The 21,158-nt window shown below is 35.3% G+C and overlaps 1 protein-coding gene across 12 annotated transcripts in view; it reads left to right on the forward strand.

Annotated features, from left to right (window-relative positions):
* The first annotated feature begins 30 nt into the window (after positions 1–30).
* The window catches only part of ADAMTS6 (ADAM metallopeptidase with thrombospondin type 1 motif 6), a 279,209-nt gene continuing 258,081 nt past the window's right edge, over positions 31–21,158 (forward strand). For 7 of the 12 annotated variants that reach the window (XR_014262242.1, XR_014262243.1, XM_082457103.1 and 4 more), the window contains exons 1-2: positions 7,846–10,493; positions 20,095–20,263. Coding sequence is in view for 9 of the 12 variants with exons in the window: in XM_082457103.1 (XP_082313229.1) it covers positions 10,014–10,493; positions 20,095–20,263 (649 nt within the window). In the remaining 3 variants the exon portion in view is untranslated. Of the gene's footprint in view, positions 1,458–7,562; positions 10,494–13,332; positions 13,408–20,094; positions 20,264–21,158 lie in introns of those variants that run through there. The other 5 variants (XM_082457111.1, XM_082457112.1, XM_082457107.1 and 2 more) reach the window with 4 other exon arrangements.

Here is a 21,158-nt window from a genome sequence, read left to right on the forward strand (position 1 = left end):
CAGGACACATGCGCACCCGACGCAGCCCGGCACATCTGCAGACTGACGTCAGTGTGCTCTGCCTCCGAGGAAAAGCTGCCAAAATTTTCTACTGCTGCAATTCAAGTTGGCTGGGGGCCGGTAGTGAGATCTAGGGCTACTTCAACAAAACTTTGCTGCCCTTCCTGCTCCTCTTGTCTTCTTTTCTCCTGATACCTTTTGATGCTCTTCACATGTTATTTGCATAGCAAAGGCACTAAGCTGTCCAGGAAGAGAGGGCACCACTTCCACCCCCAATAAGTCTTTTTTTTCCCTTCCTTCCTTTCTTTTTTTCTTCCCCCCCCCCTTTTTTTTTGGAGGGAGGGGGTACGGGAGAGAAAGGGGGTTTGCAAAGGCAGCATCTCAGGATGATAGCCTGGATGTATTGAAGGCATCTCTTTTTCTGCCAAATCGGAAAGTCCGTTCTCTAAAACCCGGGTTAGCCAGACTATAGGGTTTTATTCTGGCTGCAGAATAACTAACTCACTGCTGTGGCTTTGCAAAGGGGGGCAGAAAAAAAAAAAAAGAGGAGAGGGAGTACGTGAGTCGTCCAGTGCAATCTCTATTGTTTGAAACTTACTTTTTATCAGAATTTGAAGATGAAAACGGTAAGGAAGACTTCACAATATTCAATGAAACCTTTTTTTTTTTTTTTTTTTTTTAAATTAAAACTTGTGCTTTGCTTGTCTTCCGAATAACGCGTAGGAAACTTTTTTCTGTGTGGTTTTTTTTTTTCTTTTTTTTTCTTTTTTTTTTTTTTTTTTTAAATGGCAATGAGTGAGCTTGACTGAACTCATTTTACAGATAGAAATCTTTTAACTCCAGACTAGTCGGGGGTTGGAGAATCTGGGTCTTGCAAATATTTTATGATGCAAAAAAATATACGTTTATTATACAAATAGACATGTTTTGTGAAGTATGACTTGATGATGATTTTTGTGGTCTTTAATCACCAAGTAGTAATCGGGAAAGTAATAATGATGTGTATTTTAATCTGATTTTCAGTTTTCTTAAAGAAAAACCTTCTGCATTTTATAGTTTCAAGTCAGTGTCTTAAGTAGTCAGACAAGTGCATATTTTATGCCTGGGCTCAGAGGGCAGAATTAATGTGCTAGCTATAGTCCCGATGCTCTAGATATGTTAAGCTCTTAATAGGCTAATCAAAGAGATGGAAATGTGTGTTTTTGATTTACTTTTGGCCACTTGGGACGTGCTAGACTCATAACCCTCCGGAGCCTTGAATATCGGGTATGTCTGTATATATGGTATATGGGATCAAAGTTCAGAGATTGGGGAGGGGTTTGTGCTGGAGGGTTTATTGGAAAGCTGCCTTCAGATAATGTGTACTACAATTCCTGTCTTTGGTAATTTCTTTCCTTGTTGTACTGGAGGCAAAGAGAGCAAGAGAGTGAGAAAGCGCACTGAGAGGGAACAAGAGAGTGAGTTTCTTACTCTTGTTTTTATTTGAGCTGCCGGTGCAACGCGTTTGGGCCAAATGCCAACTGTCTGGGTCACACGCGTTTTATCCAAATAGATTTAGCGCTGCTGTCTGGAAATGGGCTGCTGAATGTTAACTTTAGGATCAACTCAACCAGGGCAGCTCAGACTGTTACCCTCTGTCTGGGTGAAGTGGGATGGGGGTGGGTGGGCGAGGGTGTGCAGAACGAGGGAGGAAAGGGGAAACTGAACTATTGCTTGGAACTTTTAAAAACACACTGGAGTGTGATTTCCAACATATTCCTTTAGGTTCAAATTTCTTGGACAAATTTTTTTTTTCCTTTCCTTTTTTTGCTTATGTTGATTAGACTGAAACTTAGATGTGTGAATGATAGCTCTCAAAATTCATGACAGGGAAAGAAAGGTAACATAAAACTGGTGTAGTGGAAAGGAAATTGAGAAAATTAATTTTAGAGATAATTGTTTTCCTGTGTTTCACCAAAGTGGTAGCTGCAGTTCTGGTTTATATTAATTTAGTGTTTATATGTGATCATTGGTGTTTTGGGCTTTTAAGGAATAGCTATAGAGGCAAATAAGTTGATTTCAAACAAATCAACTTCATTCATTTCTCACAAATGGCGGCAAATGAAATCTGTATTGTGGTATTAATATTTTTGTGATTCTCAAGGGCAAAAACCTCTACCCTCAAGGCCTGAAATACTTTAATATTTTTCATGACTGGGCCAATGCGTGTAAGATTAATTCCTACTCTTGTCTACTCTTACCACTTCCTCTTCATTGCCTTGGCAACCATTAGTTACTACTAGTGGATGGGCCTCTATGCCAAATCTTACCCTGTGTGTGACTTCCGTGAGAGAATAAAGAGAGTTAACTTATTAAGAGAGTTAGTAGCACATTCTTTGGAACATTTGGTGGGGGAAGAGTAAAAGGTGGAAGAAGTGGATGGCTCTCTTGGTTCTACCAAAGGGCATAGTTGATTATCAACATTTTGAGCTAACGTCAAGAGAAAAAGGTGTTTCTGTTTTTCAGGAGAGAAGTTATAATACGGATAACATATATTTAACTTGCCATCTGGAAAAAAACAGTTTGGGACTATATGTAATTTGGGCCTTGATTTTTGTAGAATAATATTTTGTATTTTTGCTTTTGGCTTATTTGCTTTTCTTGTTAGTAAGTTTTAAGTCTCTTTAACTGCACCTTTCCTTGGAAACCAATCTCGCAAAATGTATAACTGATCTGGAAACTTTTGTACTTCAAGCCTTGGCGTATGGTAGGTGACAATAAATATTTGTTGAGTGGATAAGTGGAAAATGAGATGAAAAGTTAATTTTCACATATAAAAATTGAGTACCTGAAGGAAGCATAGTATTGTTGCTTCCTCTGTGAAGACGAAATCGGCTTTAAAAGAAATATCCAGAGTTAAGATGAATGAAAGAAGTCGAGAAGGGTGTTATACATGTTCTTTAGCTCCATAATGATAGTTCATGAAAGGAAATTGTTACTTGGCTACTCCTAGATCATTTGAGTGGGAAGTAAAGATGATAGAGGAAAAAGACAAGTTAAGTACCCTTCAACCAGGGTAGACTACTGAGGGAATCACTAAAGTGCAAGTTGTCTGATCTTATTTCTACTTAGTGTAGCTTTGATCCATGGAAGCTGTTAAATGATCCCTTAACTCTACTGGTTGGTGCATTTGTCTTAGGGAAAAACACCTATGTGAAATCAATGTAAAATGGAAGTTTTGATTCTGTTTTCAAATTTAAAATAGTTGTAAGCCCAGTTACCATGACTTAAATTCTTTACTGTTTGCTCTAAAAGACAATACAATCTGGTTGATTGATTCCATCATCATATCCAACCATTCCACATTTAAGGGAAGGAGGAACATGAAACTATTTTTGAAGGAAGGCCTTTGAAAAGTGATGAGTCAGATAACAAGGAGAAGGGGACTAATATTTATTTAACCATTAAAATGAAGTATGTGAACACTTTACATCATGTGTAATCTAGGAAACATCTCATCTATAAAAGTTAAGTAACCTGTAGTCAAGACAGGACTCAAAACCTTTGTGCTTTCCACAGCTTAATGCTTCTGCTGTACAATGTAAGGAGTTAATGCATTATGATTTCTGGGTAATTATGTACTATTTTAATATCAATCTGAATTTTGGAAACTATATCTGGATACATTAGTACCTATACATATTTGTTTATGATATCCAGATTAATTTCTTCAGTAGGTATCAGAAAGTAGGTTCACCCGTTCATTTTTATTGTGTAGGTAACTAAGAGTGGTTAGACAGGTAGTTGTTGTTGATTTTAGTTGAACTTGAGCCCACTCATTTACTTATTGTTAAGTTTCCTCACTGGCATTGGAGGCTTGAAAAATGTGGGGAAGGAAGGAAGGAGTGAGAAAGGAGAAAGAAACTTAAATTTATTGAGTGCCCATGTGCCAGATACTGTAGCTAGTGGTGGAACCAAGACTGTAGCTCTGGTTTGTTTAACTTCAAAGCTCCTGCCCTTTCTATTATGCATCAGTGCTCTTTTTACTGCAGGTCCTTAAATCAAGTGTTAGTGTACTTTTGACCAGGTAGTTACATACTACCTTTTCCTTCAAGGCTACTGGCTTACTTAACTTGGGCATTTATAGGACAGTGCTAGTAATGGTAAGAGTGGAGGTTAAAAAACTGTGAAGAGCAGGAAATTTCTCAAGGGGAAAAAAAGAGTTGTTCCCTAAACCCAGGTAATTATATTGTAAGTTTGTCAGTTTCAGAGCCCAGGAAAATAGGAAAAAAGGATGAATGTGATTCAGTACAAATCTGTCACCACTACTAGAAATTAACTCGAATGTGTTAATTATATATTCCTCTTTAAAGGAAGATTAAAGTATATGAGGGACTCACTTAATGTCAGACATTTTTATGCAAAACACTCAAGTGATCTGAAAAAAAAAATGAAGAGTAAATGTTCATGAAGCAACTGTTAAGGAGCTGGAGACTGTACATAAGTAGGTTGGGAATCAAGATAACTGGATTGTTTTCTTTACCGTTGACCCTTGAACAACAGTGGTTTGAACTGCAAGTCCACATATACAAGGATTTTTTTCAATAATAATACTACAGTAATACACTATCCTTGATTGGTTGAATCTATTATGGAGAAACCATGTGTGTAGAGGGCCAACGGTAGGTAATATTCAGATTTTTGCAGAAGGTCAGTACCCCTGGCTCATATGTTGTTCAAGGGTCAACTGTGCTGTTACTGAATGACGGTGTGATTTAATCTCTTTACAGATTTTTGCCTGCGAAAGGACATATAGTGCCTGTTGTTTTGCCTAAATCATTGTAGAAGAAATTTTGAGATGAAACAGTTATTGTGTATCAAGTTGCTTAAAAGTTCATGTTAATTAACATATCATTTATGAATATCTATTTTGATACTGGTTGTATGAAACTGCTATTGTATATTTAAGTTAGAGTGACTTAAAATGGAAGCGTGAAAAAAAAAAACATGGAAGCGTGATATAATAGAAAGAATTTAGACTTTAGAGTCAGGTAGTCTTATGTATGACTCTGGGCTCTGCTGTTTTCGAGCTATGTGGCCACTATGAGCTTCAACTTCTTTACCTGTAAATTGGCAGCTGTATTAGTTATCAATTGGTGCAAAAAATATCACCATAAACTTAGTGGCTTAAAACAACACACATTTATTAACCAACAGTTTCTGTGGTTCAGGAGTCTGGGCATGGCTTAGCTCTATCTTGTGCTTCAGAGTCTCTCACGAGGCTGCAGTCAAGGTGTTGGCAAGGACTAAGGTCACCACAGAACACTTGATTGGGGAGGCATATGCTTCTAAGCTCACATATTCAGGATTTAGTTTCTTGCAAGCTATTGCATTGAGGGCCTCATTTCCTAGCCAGTGGTTATCTGAAGGCTGCTCTCAGTTCCTTGCCATGTGAGCCTCTCCATATGGCAGCTTGTTTCATCAAAGCCCGACAAGGGAGTCTACTGTTAAGATGAAGTCAGAATCTTTTGTAATCTAATCATAGAAGCGCCATCCCCTCACCTTTGAGGTATTATATTAGTTAGGATCAAATTACTCAAAGGAAGGGGGTTACAGAAGGGCATGGATTTTAGGAGGAAGGATCATTGGGGCCATCTTCCTGACACAGGGGCAATAATACCTACTTTACAAGATTGCTGTGAATATTAAAAGAAGTAACATATATTTAAAGTTCTCTTTATTTTTGGACCTGACCTTAAACTACCTTTCTAGATATTATTACCTGTTAGTCTTCTGCATAGGAACCAAACTTACTATTATTACTAATAATATTTTCCATTTTTTTCTTTCCATCTAGACTTTGTGGACTCTGTTTCTTTAATTTGTAATGACTGCCCCCAGAAATTTGACTTGTGAAATTCTGTTCATCTTCCAGAGCCTATCTGAAATGTTACTTTTTTTCATAAACTTTCCTTCACCCATCAGACTCAGAAGTCATCTCCCTCATCTGATCTCCTCTAATACCTTTTATAACTTTATTATGGCATATGTCAGTCTGTCTTGAGTTTTTTCTTTGTTCCTTAGATTATGAGCTTCTAAAGGGCAAGGATTGTGTCTTAATCTTTTCTTATCCCCATGTTGTTATAACATCATTTTTAAAACATTGTAAGACAACAGTTGTTGATTAATAAATTAGTTTTTCCAAGGTTTAGCAGTTTAATAACTTGTAGACACAGATGTAAGGAACTTTAAATGGTTGTGGTTGTTTTATATGTTGTAATAACAATAGTTCTAGCACTATAGGGAATGAAGTATTCCAAAAAAGTTAATTTTACAGTTAATCTTAAATATCCTTTAATATCCCTAAATTGACTTTATTTTAATCACTATTAATTAATTCATTCATTTACTCATCCATTTTTTTCAATCAACAAATATGTAAGGATTTATTATATGATAATCCCATGTATTAGGGTTTTGGGATGAAAATCTAGTATCTTTTGTGTACTTCGCTGTCATAACAATAAGTTACATTATTAAAAGTAATTTAACCTTTTATTCCTGACTCAGGCATAGTATTTTGAATATCAGATATTCAGCTGTAACACAGTCGTAATACACAATATGAACTATTAAGCTACATAAGGGCTATTTGTCTCTACCTCGAACTGTATTGCTTGGGCTTCTAAAACTACTTTGTAGTTTTTCCTCTTTTTTTGTCACTTTTGTGCTTTTACTGAGCTAGTTTCTAGTCCCTTTGTTATTTTCTTATTCTAAAGTGCTATGTGCTGGGAAATTAGGTAGCCAAGTATGTCAGTGTTCTGTATAAAATGTGAATTCACGGACTCTGAAGTTGTAAGTCGAAAGAAAAGTACGTGAGATAGGACATGAAATCTGTTGTGATACCTGAATTGAATTTTTAAAAATTCTTTTCAGAAAATGAACTACTTTTCTTTACAGTTACATTCTAGATAGTTTAAATTGTCTCATATGTGTTGCTTTATGAGTCATAAAAGACTTCCAGATAAAGTCAAGGGTTACAGTAAATATGGTTCAACTTTTCAGAAGTTTAGTTTATGCTACTGTCTGAGTTTTCACAGACAGCTGCTTAATGCCACTGTGTATTTGTAGATCTACTCTGTAAGAAAAAAAAGATAGGTGCCTCATAAAGCAACAAATCAATCTCTGGACAGCAGTGTACTGAAAAGCATGTTAAGGAATGCAATCACATACTGTTTATCACTTTCACAAAATGAACTTTGTAAAGTCAGCCTAGTTTTTATTTTATCAAAAGGTTAGTCACTATACCCATACATTGTTATCTTCAAAGTTTTAAAAAGAATTTTTATAATCCTCTTCAGGTTCCTTCTTTGATTATTAAGTAGCTTTGGCATTATCCTGCTAACCATTTAGGTTTCTAATTTGGTATTTAGTCTTGTGAATGTTTATTTAAACTATAAAGGACAACAATGGTTTGATTTAATTATGTTATTTTGTAGTATATGTCCTTTGGCAAGCATTCAGCAATATAGATCTGTCCATTCAGAATATTTTTCAGTTAACTTAAATTTTTTTTTTTCTAGGTTAAAAAATGGCCATACTTTAGTGACTAATCAGCCTAATGCTCTGCTTATGAAAATTTTACCATCATTATCTTTTTCATTTTGGACTGAGAAAATGAATCCAGATACAGAAGAAAGTACGGGATGTTGGAAAAAAATACCCGTTAAACAGTGGAACATCTAATAACTAATCTGCAAGAAGTATTAAAGAAATAAAATTGTTATGCTTCGATTTTGGCATGGTATTGACTCTCTAGCACATAGGTAGCCCTCTAAAAAATCATCCAGTTTTCTAAATTATGGAAATTTTGTGGAAGACGTTGACCTGGATTTTGAGCCTCGTCATGGCTTCATCAGAATTTCATAGTGACCACAGGCTTTCATACAGTTCTCAAGGTAGGATTCCTGCTTTTGAAACTGACAAAAAAAGTTGCTATTAATCTTACAAGAAAAGATTCTGAATATTTAGTTTGGATGAACGTTTTCTTTGGGATGTATACTGGTAGGAGCAGAGGCCTACTGTGTCAATTCAGTGCTAGTTTCATAAATGTTAATGACTCTAAAAGAGTCTGTTTAACTTGTCCTGCTAGGATTTAATATCCAGTGCATTTTAGAGTTGACTGGTCTTTCTTAGAAGATGATAAACCTAGGCCTCTTCTTCTGAATTCTAAACTTTAATAGGGTTACTCATTGCCAGGATTTACAGGCAAGGTCATGTTCAAAAGGAATCCAAAGGTTTTTCTTGTAAAAGAGCAAGAAAGCAGACAAATTCTGATATAAGATCCTTCTAATATGGACCCTTAGTGGAAAAATATGTTTCCAAACTTAAGAATTCTGATATAAGGACTGGAAGCTGGATAAAAGAGTAAGAGTTATAAGAAGTTCAACTTTTCAAATTCTAACCCATAGGTCCCTATAATTTTAATCCATAAAATTGAACTTCATATCATAGAAAAGATCTTAACAGAGGTCCCAGGGGTGAAGATCATTTTGTTTTCCATGGACCAGTCCAATTCTTATGGAATTATTGAAAGCATACATTTTGGATTCTCCTCCCATGAATGTATAGTTCATTTTTTTGGTGCTGATGAGCCAGATTTTCAAGGCTATTATAGATTGATGTATATATCTAGAAGTCCATATGTACAAAATATGACTCTCAAAGTAGATCAACAAAGCCATAGCATTTAGTATGAACTCTTATTTATGAGAAGTGAAATAAATATTATTTTTCAGTTTTTTTCCATTTGGTCATGGTTTCATGGGAGTTTATATTTGTGGATGAACTTCATGTGTAGACAGTGAAGGAATTTGAAGACATTTGGTTCTGCCTTAGTGATAAACTTAGCTAAAGGAAGATGTGGTTAAGAAGGTAGATTGGTAATATTTAGTACACCTAAGTGAGGAAAATATATTTAATAGTCCTCTGAATTTTTTGTCAATCTGATAATTTTTAAACAACTTTATTTTGATATAGTATACATACCATGTAATCACCCATTTAAAGTATACAATTCAGTGATTTATGGTATATTCACAGAGTTGTACAACTATCATCACAATCAATTTTAGAACATTTTCATTACCCAAACAAGAAACTCTGAAATCATTAACAGTCACTCCCCAGTTCCCTCCAAACCAACTTACCCCCAGCCCTAGGCAACCTCTAACCTATTTCTCCCTGCAGAGATTTGCCTATTCTGTATGTATACTTATATAAATGGAATAATATGTGACTGGTTCCTTTCACTTAGCATAGTGTTTTTATAGTATTAGATAATGAACTTTGATTATGAAGACATTCATGTTATACCATGTATCAGTACTGCATTCCTTTCTGTTGTAGAATAATCTGTTGTATGAATATACCACGTATTATTCATTCATTCATTCATTCGTCAGTTGATGGACATTTGGGTTATTTACCCCTTTTGGCTATTATGAATAATGCTGCTATGAACATTCATGTACAAGTTTTTGTGTCGATATACGTTGTCATTTCTCTTGTAAAAATACCTAAGAGTGGAATTGCTGGGTCAGGTGGTAGTTCCGTGTTTAACTTTTTGAGGAACTGCCAGACCGTTTTCCAAAGTGGCTGCTGTATTTTACATTGTGACTGATAATTTTAAAAAAAAAAAAAAAAATTCTACAAGACTGTAGAGATTCTATATGAACTCTTTTGGATAACTTTCATAAACATATTTTATCTGAATGAAATTCTGTTCTTTTACGTATGTGTACTTTTCACTGTTTTTTGTTTCAATATAAAATATTCATATTTACTGTAGAATTTAGCTTTTAGAATTCATGTCTTTAAAATTAGATTTAAAAAAGAAAAATAGCCTTTCAAAATAATTTTAGAATTTTTTTTAAGGAATGGAATATTTGGAACTTAATTCATTTTGAGATTTTTAAACTTCTACTCTTTCATTTTTGTTTACTATAACATTTTTTGTCCATACCTCACGTATAATGATGCATAGTTTTAAGCAATATAGTTGTTGTTTATACTGCTACTTCTTTGTTCTGTTAAATTTTCTTTTCTTCCATGTGTTTTTTCTGGATTCTCTGCCTTGTGATTACAAAGAGGAATTCCTGACTTATCTAGAACACTACCAGCTAACTATTCCAATAAGGGTTGATCAAAATGGAGCTTTTCTCAGCTTTACTGTGAAGAATGATAAGCACTCCAGGAGAAGACGGAGCATGGACCCTTTCGATCCACAACAGGCAGTATCTAAGTTATTTTTTAAACTTTCAGCCTATGGCAAGCACTTTCACCTAAACTTGACTCTCAACACAGATTTTGTGTCCAAACATTTTACAGTAGAATACTGGGGGAGAGATGGACCCCAGTGGAAACATGATTTTTTAGACAACTGTCATTACACAGGATACTTGCAAGATCAACGTAGTACAACTAAAGTGGCTTTAAGCAACTGTGTTGGGTTGGTAAGTAGATGTTATAATTTTAAATTTCTGATGGGGAAATAAATTCACAATATAAATGTCTTTCTTCAGATTAATAAAATATATACATATATATGTGTGTGTGTATATATATATATATACGGCTTATCTAGGGAAGGTAACATTCTAAAATTTTTTTGTTATTTCTGCTGCCTTTGCTTTTGATAATCTTTTTCATAACGTTTGCATTGACTTTTCAAAGTAAGAACAATTTTTAAAGCCCTATATTATTAGTAGAAGAATGAATGAAACCTCACGTTTTCTTTTAGAGTTACATTTTTCTGTTCAAATAAGATATCCTTAATGCATTAAAAAAACTCAATCATTATGAGGAGCTTAAGGGTATTGTATGTATGTATATATATATTATGGCAGGAAACCATGACATGGATTGCCTCCTTAGGTCTCTTTCTATACTATCTTTCTCTGGTAATCAACATAGCTTAAAATTACTTATGACCTACTTATGTTTATAAGTTCTTGAAGGAAAATCTTTTATATCAATGTCTCTTTATGAAATAATTTTCCCTATATTTATCTGAAAATTGATAATAAATCTTATTTTACTTAGAAATTGGATTTCAAGAGTATAGGTTCTAGCCTGGGCATTTGAGTCCATTCTAGTCTAAAGGTAAATACATAGTTCAAGGTGGCACATAGTAATGGTTGTAGAACAAAGCATGTTCTTCTACTTCTACTTCCTCTAGTTCACACTTCCTTTACTGCTTTTATCCTGTTCAGGCTAGTATAGATGTTTCATTAAAGCTTTATCTGTTTAAAAGATTACACACATTTTGATGCTCAACTCACATTTTCAGAAGCTGTTTTTCTTCCTTACTCTATCACGTCCATATCCTCATTTTTACTTCAGTATAAACAACTACATAATTAGAGTTGGGTTTAAATAGTTCTAAATTTAGAAGGAGTTTTAAGAACCACCCAGTGGAGAAAAATTTTCACTATAGGTATATATAAGAATTTGCTCAGATTATCTATTTTCTTTAACTATTAATAAGTCAAAATGATTACTTGGATTTTAATATTTGGGTTTAATTCCTATAAAATAGACACATTGAATACATTCCTCACTAGCTTCTTTCTCTATAAGCAGTGTTAAGCTTTATATACAAAAGAGATTTATCTTTTTGAATAAAGATAAATTATCCAAAATAAATCTGTTTTAAAACTTCTTACATGTTAAAATGACATTTGCTGTTAAGTACAATAGAAAAATACTGTTCCTAGTCATTGACCAAGCTCTTTAAATTTGGCATTAACATTAATTATGCCACTGATAATTTTAACAGGGTGATGAAATGAGCAGATTTGAGATTTAGGGGAAAAAAACTAATTCCATTGTGAGATTTGAGGGAAGAGGAGCAATTGGAAATATGAAGATGAGTTAGATCATGTAGGAGATAATGAAGGCCTATAGCAAGACTATGGCACTGGGAATGGAGAAGATACAAAGAATTTGCTCCACATTTTGGTGGGAAAATTTATAGGATTTGTGTCATTAATTTTTCTTCGCTGGCATATAGTACATAGTAGATATTTAATAATACTTTTTAAAATTGAAATATCATTGAACTGGGTGTGGGATGAAGGAGAGAAGGTAATTGAAGTTGATTGAGGTTTCTCTTTTTGATGAGGCTGTATATGAATTTACTAGCAGAGAAAGGGAATGGTAGTGGAATGTTCGATTAGAAAGGAAGATGAAGAAAGTGTTTCTGATACAGTAAATGTGAAGAATCTGAAGAAATAAAGGTTAAAGATGTCTAGTTGGCTTTTGGGAAATATAGCTCTGAAATTTAGAAGAGAATTTGATTCTGGAAACAGTTGAGAATTGCTGATATAAGTGACTACTGATGAAATGGTGAAAGATGTTGATGAGGGATAAGTGAGAAGAAGTTTGTAAATGGAAACTTTTCTATACTTAAGGGGATAGTGGAGTGTCATTCATCTATTTTTTATCCTCATTGAGACCTTCTGTGTGTCTTATTCTCTCTTATTTCTATTCGTTAACACCTGTTTTACTTTGCTTCCTATTGAAACTGCATGGTCCATGTTGACTCACTTTTTTTGTTGTTGTTGTTAATTTTTATTGGAGTATAGTTGCTTTACAATGTTGCTCGATCTAGGCGTGGTCTGCCAGGTTTGTCCACTAAAGTTACTATTTCCCCTTGGCAACTAATAAGGAATTTGTGAGCAGATACTTTGTGAGCAGATACTATGTAAATATCCTATTCTTCATCTCACTTTTACCCACCAGTTTTAGTAACCCTCGCCTTCATTCTTATTTTATATCATGTTACATTTTTAATCAAATGGAATATGTAAACAAGTTTTTCTAAAATCCCACTTTTCTAAGGCCCCTTTTAACCAATTCTGTTTTTAATTGTTCTATGTAAAATAGTTTTCAATGTAGAGATCATTAGTGTTTTCTAATCATACTTCCTTACCCATAGTTTCAGTTTTACAATGCTTGCACCACTCAAAGGAAAAAATTCCTAACATTATAATCTATCAGTTGTTTAAAATAATGTTACTTTTTAGTTTGCTTTATATTTGAACCATGGCTTTCTTATTTAGGTTTTGTTTTTCTGGAGTTTCTAGTTACTTTTATTTTGTCTTATTGAGAAAAAAAAATATGATTTCTTTACCAACTGATCAGTTTCATCCAGTTCCTTAGTCCTTATACCTATTGCTTGGAATATATTCCATTCTTCTTTGGAGGCATTTTTCTTGGAGTGTATGGGTTAATTAATTTCTTGAGCTATTACACTTCTCTCATCTTGGGATTTCTTTTTTCCTAGGTTAGTTCCACATCTTCTTCTTTCTGAGTTTACATCCTGGTTTTGTTGGAGAACATCTTCAAGTAATTACCTCAGAAAAGGTGCCTGAGAAGTAAAATTTCTGAGTCCTTGCCTATTTGAAAGTGACTTTATGTTACCCTCATGTTTGGTTAATAATTTAGTTGGATATAGAATTCTAGGTTTAAAAATAGTTTTCCTTCAGAACCATGGATGGTAGAATTGGAAAAGGGAAATATGGGGTATCAAATTTATCTCTATGGTTTTATATCTTAGGAAAAGATTTAAAGAGCTAAAAAAAATTGGCATTGATACATTTTGGGTGGCAGATAGAAGTCTGCTTCTTGTTCTTTTCCTCTTCTTTAAAAAAACTTTTTTTTTCAAAATGATATGCTTTTCTCCTTATCCTTCCTGTTTCAAGAATTTTATAAATAATGTGGTAAGCTGTGGGTCTTCTTTCCTGACCCCTATTTTGTATTTGATGGGTGATTTCAATTTAAAGACCCTCCTTCAACTTAGAGAAATTTAAAAAAATATTTCCTTAGTGATTTTATCTCCTTGTCCCTCACCACCCCATTCTGTAATTGTTTTTCTGCTTCTCTTATCTCTCTTTCCCCCCCTTTTTTTTTTCTGTTCTGAGTTCTGTGAGCTTTTCCCACTTTTGCTTTCTTTTTCTTTAATTGATTTAAAAATTATAGCAGTCATATTTCTAATTTTCAACAGATCTTTCCTGCATTGTTTCTTTCTTCATATTTTGTTCTTATTTGATGAAAAATGATTTTCTTCTATCTCTCTAAGATACTAAAGACTATAAACCTAGTTAAAAAAGACCAATGACCCCATTAGACTTTCTGTTCATTTAGTTACGTTCATAGTTGCTTCTCTACTTTCTCCATTATTAATTCATCCATTCACCAAGTGCTTATAAGTACCTACCATGTAACAGGCACTGTTCCAGGTGCTAGGAGGACAACAGTGAACAAATCAAGAATCCCTGTTATCGTATAGCTTGCATTCTAGTGGAAGAGATACACAATAAGATAAATAAATAAAAATCATAATATGTTGGATACTGATAAGTTCTAATGTAGAAAAAATATTGAGTAAAGACCTTAAAAGGAATGAGGAAAGGAATACTGACATCTGAGGGATAAGATTTCCAGGTGGAAATCTTCATGTACAGAGGTCTGATATGAGAGTGTTTGAGGAACAGCAAGAAGACTACCATGGCTAGAGCTAAGTGAGAGAGAGGAAGAGTAATGGAAGGTGAGGTTAGAAAGAAAACTTGGGGGCCAGTTGTTAGGTTTTAGAGGACACAGTTAGGATAGAATCAATGATGATTCCAAGCTTGGGGCCTGAGCAACTAGAAGAAAATAGCAGCCATCACATGAGATGAGAAAGACTCAGACATTAACTGAGATGGAAAAGTTATAGGAGGAGTAGGTTGGGGGGTGGTATATATCATAACTTCAGTTAGACATGTTAAACTTGAGATATTGTATAGGATGCGGGGTATGCAAGCCTGGAGTTCAGGAGAGAGATGTGAGTTATGAAGTTATTTTGGGAGTCATCTATATAAATATAAATGACATTTAAAGCCAGGAGATTATATGAAATTGCTTAAGGGAGAGTATATGTAGAATAAATAAGAGGTCCAAGGACTGAGCCTTTGGGTGCTTCAAGGGGTTAGGGAGGTCGGAAAGATGTGGAGGGGACAGCAAAGGACAGTGGAGTAAGAAGGTTGAAGGGAAACCAGGCAAATATCCTAGAAGCTAAGAGAAGGAAGTATTTCAAGGGAAAAATGCTGCTGAGTCAAAATAAGAGTCTGACTGAAAACCAATCATTGAATTTAACAGTGAAGAAGTTATTGATGACCTTGGCAAAAGCAGTTTTGGTGAAGTCATAGTGGGGTTTGGAAAAGAGGCAAAAGCCTGATGCGTGTAGGTTTAAGAAGGAATGGGAGAAGAGTAAAGAATATATAGACAATTATTTTGAGGACTTTTGGAAAAGCAAGAAATGATCAGTTGCTGCAGGCAGAAGTGGGAGTCTTTATCATTTTGTTTTATAAAAATGAGAATGGTTGTGTAAAGAGAAGAGAAATTTCTGGAGTGAATTGTTTGATAGGCGAGAAGGAATGAAATCATCTACATAAATCGAATAATTGTTCTTATCTAGGAGAATGGACAGTTCATCCATAATAACAGGAAATAATATAGAATATATGGACATGAGATGCAGGTAGGTTGGTATTTGTGGTTGTAGAAGTTTGCAGGAGGTTGTGTGCTGTTTTCTGTTGGAATGGAAGATGGAAAGATGAGGTGTTAGGGGATTAAGTAGAGAGGAGAAAGTATGAAATATTTATCCCAGAGAGCAGGATACTGAATGAACTAGAGAAACATAGTATAATTGCCATGAAGCGTCAAGGACACAGTTGAGATTACGATGATGAATTTAAAGCAAGACTAGTCTAAGATAAGATGGACAAGATAGTCAAAGGAGAGGAAGCCAAGGAAGTGAGAGGACAGGGATTGAAGAGACCATCTATGTAAGTAGTTCTTAAGCTGGGGTCTATGGATAGAATTCAGGGGGTTTGTTAACTGGAATGGGGAAAATTTCATCTTTATCTTTACTAATTCTTAAGTGAAATTTAACATTTCCTTCAGTTAACAATATAGGTAACAAGCCAGTAAGGTAATAGCAGTACCTGTAACTTTGTCTTGATAGAAATGATATTTTCATATCGTGTTACAGTTTTTGCAGGTCCCTTAAAATATTATTTATGTTAATCACTATTGTGAAATTATAGTAGTTATTAGATCTATTGCAAAGCTTCTTATTTAAAGTGTTACAAAAAGGCGTATGTATTACTATATTACATTTTTAAAATATTTTGATAACTGTATTTCATTACAATTGGCTTTATTTATAATCCTATATATTTCTTTTGCATTTAAGATATTATTCTGAGAAGTGGTCCCCAGGCTTCACCCCTAGACCTTCAGAGGGATTCAGGGCATGTGCACACACACAAATTTTAAGAACAAATGATATAAGAAGATACTGAAGTCAACAATTATTCAGGAGTGGTATTGCAGAGGGTGACAGTGACCCAGAAGCTAAGATCTTTGAGGAATGAGGAAAGTGACTTTGGGTCAGTAGATAACTACAGCTAGCAGAGGGAGAAGGTGATGGTATGGGATTTGAAGGTGGTAAGGTTTTTTCTTTTTTTGGAGGAGAGAGGGATAATTGTTTAGAAATGGCAATGAGTACAAGAACTCTTAACCCTACCTCCAGGTCCAATAGGAGGTATGTAGGAGAGAAAGTAGCCACCATTCCAGAAGATTACAGGGAAGAAAGAATGTTATCTAGGGCGATTCAGGTTTTTGTTTGAGCAAGATGAAGTGAACATTCACAGATGAGGCTGAGTGTATAGGAGATTTTGTATATAATCGACCTTGAATTTGAGAGGGCACAGTAGAAGTGTTTTAAATGGTGAAGGGGGAAGTAGAAGATGGGATCAGAAAACATGATGTACTTAACCATATGGGGAGTAGAATCCAGGGGATGGATCTTGGGCATTTTGGAGGGACTGGCATGACAAGGAAAGGGGGCATGATGAGATTAATCCTGATGGTCCTGAGGCCAACAGCGTAGAGGTGAGTGGGGATGCTGAGGGAAGTGGGAGTAGGGCTCTTGCTAGGCATGCACAGATTTCTGGGACTCCCACCTAACTCAGGTCCTCTATCATCTGGCCTCCAGCACCTTTCTAATCTCATAGTCATTTTACTCTTCCCTCCCTTTAGCCACAGTAGCTCCTTGCTGTTTCTCAAATACTGCATGCATGCTCCTACCCCGTTGCCTCTGCATTTGCCATTCCCACTGTCTGATCTGCTCTTTCCCAAGATATCTGTTTGGCATGCTCCTTCACTTTATTCAAGTTTCTGTTCAAATATCACCTTATTATAGAGGATGTTCCTGACCATCCTAAATAGTTTATATAATTCTCTCTGTCCTCTGATTACTTTCTGTCCTCTTACTGCTTTATTTTTCTTCTTGACATTTCTTACTACCTGATTGATTATTTATTTATATAATGAATGAATGACTTTTTTCTACCTCTTCCCACCAAAATGTAAGCCCCATGATAGAGCCAGAACTTTGTTTTTTTCACTTTTGTATTCCCACCACCTAGAACAGTACCTGCCGTGTGATAGTGTGATAGGCACTCAAAACATACTTGGTGAATGAATAGACAAAGTTAGAAGCACTCCTCAGGGGACTTCCCTGGTGGTCCAGTGGTTAAGACTCTGTGCTCCCAATGCAGGGGGCCTGGGTTCGATCCCTGGTCGGGGAGCTAAGATCCCACATACCGCAACTAAGCCCACGTGCCGCAACTAGAGAGCCTGCATGCTGCAGTGAAGACCGAGCACAGCCAAAATTAATTAATTAATTTTAAAAGAAAAAGAAGAAGCAACCCTCAGAGGATAAGGGAATGATAGTGGCTAAGAGTCCAATCTCCAAAGATAGTTGAGTGAATTTGTTACTTAGCTTTGCTCAGTATAGGTTTCTCATCTGCCAAGTAGACCTGATAGTAGTACTTACTTCATAGAGCTATTAAGATTAAATGAGATAATGAGTGTAAACATTTTACAGAGTACCTAACTCTGGATTTTCTTCCAAGGCCTTTCCGTTCTTGAAATTAGAGATTTTATTTACTTACCAAGTTTCTGACTCTATTTTTCTCCAGCAACCTGAGTTTTTTGCTGAGGACCTTTTGACATCTTCTGCCCACAATCCAGCATCACATGACTTTAGTGCTCTGCCCTTTCTGGGCAGTACTCTAGACACTTATCAAAACTTCTTATACAAGCCCTCTCTTCTGCATGCGTCCTCTTTTCTTCAGGAGCCTTGCTCAGTTTGCTATTACTTTGTTAATCTTGATGGTAAAGTAATTCATGATCAGGTATTAGAGTTTGTTACTGGCGTATTATATTATTCCTGTCAGTATTTGCATTTAATTTAGGGACTAATATCCTTAAAGTAAAGCAAACAGTGGTGAAAATAATGTGAAGTGACTAGGTCTGCTTTTTCGTTTTTGCATTGTTTAGCTCATTTCATGTAGGTGGCTGCCAACTTCATCTGTAAGTTAGAGCAGCTCTGATTATGTCTTATTTTTCTTTCCAAGCATGTGGTACTTAGCATGAATTTCCCTAAACAGAATCATAGAGGTTTAGATTCAAAGGGATCTTACAGATTATCTGGACCAGAGGTTTTTAGCTTTTTTTTTTCTTTTTAAATCGGCAAAATTCTTTTCTCAAATGAAATGTTATGTGGAAACCTAATATATAGATTAATAAAAGCACAGCTGATTCCTAATCCCAGGAATCCAAACCCTGTAGGTCTACCTTTGTTGTCTGAGGCAGTCCCCTAAGGGCACTTCCATGGAACCCTTAGGGCTCCCTAGAGTGCTGTTTTAAAACCACTAATTTACACCAACCCTTTCATTTTTCCAGCTGAGGAAATACGCTCAGAGAGTTTATGTTTTATCCAGTGTTACAGGGTAAATTAGTTGGGTTAAGAACAGTCCTCACATGTGCCATTCTTAGGAAAACACTATTAGACAAGGATGGAAGTTCTTATTTCTGATGTACATAACTTACTATCTCATTTCCTTTAATCAGCAAATTTTATTTGCTGTATATACTACATATGAGACATTTTCTATGGGTGTAACTGATACCAAGAAACCCTCTCTTTAAGAGAGCAAATAGTATGGTTGGGAAAATAAAACATGCAGTTGGAAAGTTATACCAAATTTAAATACAGATTCAAGACTTGAGATGCAGCAAAACAGAATAGAATTAATTAAAAATAAATGATACCAATAATAAGCTCTGTTGGAGATCAGAGGAGGCTGAAGCTACTGCAGTTGGACTCAAAAAAGTTTTAAAGAGGAGCTATGACTGAGCTAAGTAGGACTTGGCTAAGTAAATAGATGTGAGGCAATATAATACTGTAAATAAGAGCAGAGCTTTGTGGGAATACCAGTGCCTTCACTTACCTCTATATAATACTGGGCAGGTGCTTAACCTCTGAACCTATTACTTCATCTGCAAAATGGGGATGTATGGGACATATATGAATTAAGGACATATATACTGGTGTAACATAGAACTTTAAATGGGAGTAGTTTATCACAATAGTTTATTTCTCCCTTATGTGTGTCTAGATGGGACAGCTTTCCATGAGGTCAGTCAGGGACCCATGTTCTTTCTCTTTTGGCTTCCACCTTTCCTAGGTCTTTTCTCAGAGAGAGTAGAGAATTCCACTGGAGAGGTTCTCGGGGGTTGGGCCTGAAAGTGGTATATGCTGTGCCTATTTTCTATTGGCCAAAACTCAATTACAAAGCTATACCTAAACACATAGGAGTCAGTTAAGTTGTGTGCACAATTTGGAAAGGAAATAAGTCTTAGTGAACATACAGAGGTCTCTGCTACCTCACATCGTTATTGGGAAGATTAGGGGAAATAATGTATGTGTTATGCTTAGTACAGGGCATAGCATGTAAAGGTATTTAAACATCCTTTTTAAAGAATAGGAAAATTTATATAATGTTTTGCTGAGTATAGATAATTCACTAAATTTCTATTAACATGTGTTTTAACCTCCTTTTTGGAGAGGTATCAGTTTATTTTTGACTCCTGGTAATACTACTAATTAATATTTAAAATGATTCTTCTTGGTAAATTCTTTGTTTCCTTTTCTTTTAGCATGGTGTTATTGCTACAGAAGATGAAGAATATTTTATTGAACCATTAAAGAATACCACAGAGGACTCCAAACATTTTAGTTATGAAAATGGCCATCCTCATGTTATTTACAAAAAGTCTACCCTTCAACAACGGCATCTATATGATCACTCTCATTGTGGGGTTTCGGGTGAGTGTGGGGCTTTTAGAAAGTATAGTCTTGTATTGCCAGTTTCTTCTGGCACGTAAGGTAAGATTAATAATAAAAGTAAATAGGAATTTGAGTAATTAGAATGATAATGTCCAGAGTCCTCTTAAAAGATGTCACCTATTGATAGTTTTAAGTCAATTTTGGAAGCTCTTAAGAAGTCCATAAAATACAAACCTGTGTAAAATTTGATAGTTTTTTCTTTGAAGGGGAAACCTTATTTTATCCAGGTAATAGTTACAGCTTTCATGCACAGATGTTCCATAGTACTCTGTGCTGTTTGGTTTGCCTGATATTTTTATGCTAGTGGTAGGAATCTAAACATTTGAATGAGACTTGAAGAGTCTTAAAGGTAGTATTCAAAGATAGTGTTAGTTGGAGTACTATAGAAATACATAATAGGGACAACAAACCTAGCCTTTAGTGGTCAAAGAAGGCTTCAGGGAGGAAGTGACATTTAAGCTAAGGGAGTAATGGGTAGAGTGTTCCATATAAAGGGAATAGCCTTTACAAAGGTTCTGAAACAAAAGAGAGAATGTCACATTCCAGGAACTGACAGTTCATATAACTGGATATTAGAGAAGGGGTGAGATTCATAGTGGTTGGTGGGGAGTGCTTGTGAGAGGTGAAACTGGAGAGATAAAAAGTGGCCAAATCACAAAGGGCTTGTAAACCGTGTCGAGGAGTTTATCTTCAGTATACTGGAATCCCACTGAAAGGTTTTATGCAGTAGAAATCACACGATCAGATTTGGGTTTTAAAAAGATTACTCTGGCAACCATATGGAGACTGATTTAGAGAAGAGAAAGACTAGGGTAGGGGGTTAGGAGGCTGTTTAGTCTAAAGATTAGAAAGCTTAGAGAAATAGAGGATATAG

Source organism: Balaenoptera physalus (assembly GCF_965194825.1).
Source record: "Balaenoptera physalus genome assembly, chromosome: 3".
Classification (NCBI taxonomy): domain Eukaryota; kingdom Metazoa; phylum Chordata; class Mammalia; order Artiodactyla; family Balaenopteridae; genus Balaenoptera; species Balaenoptera physalus.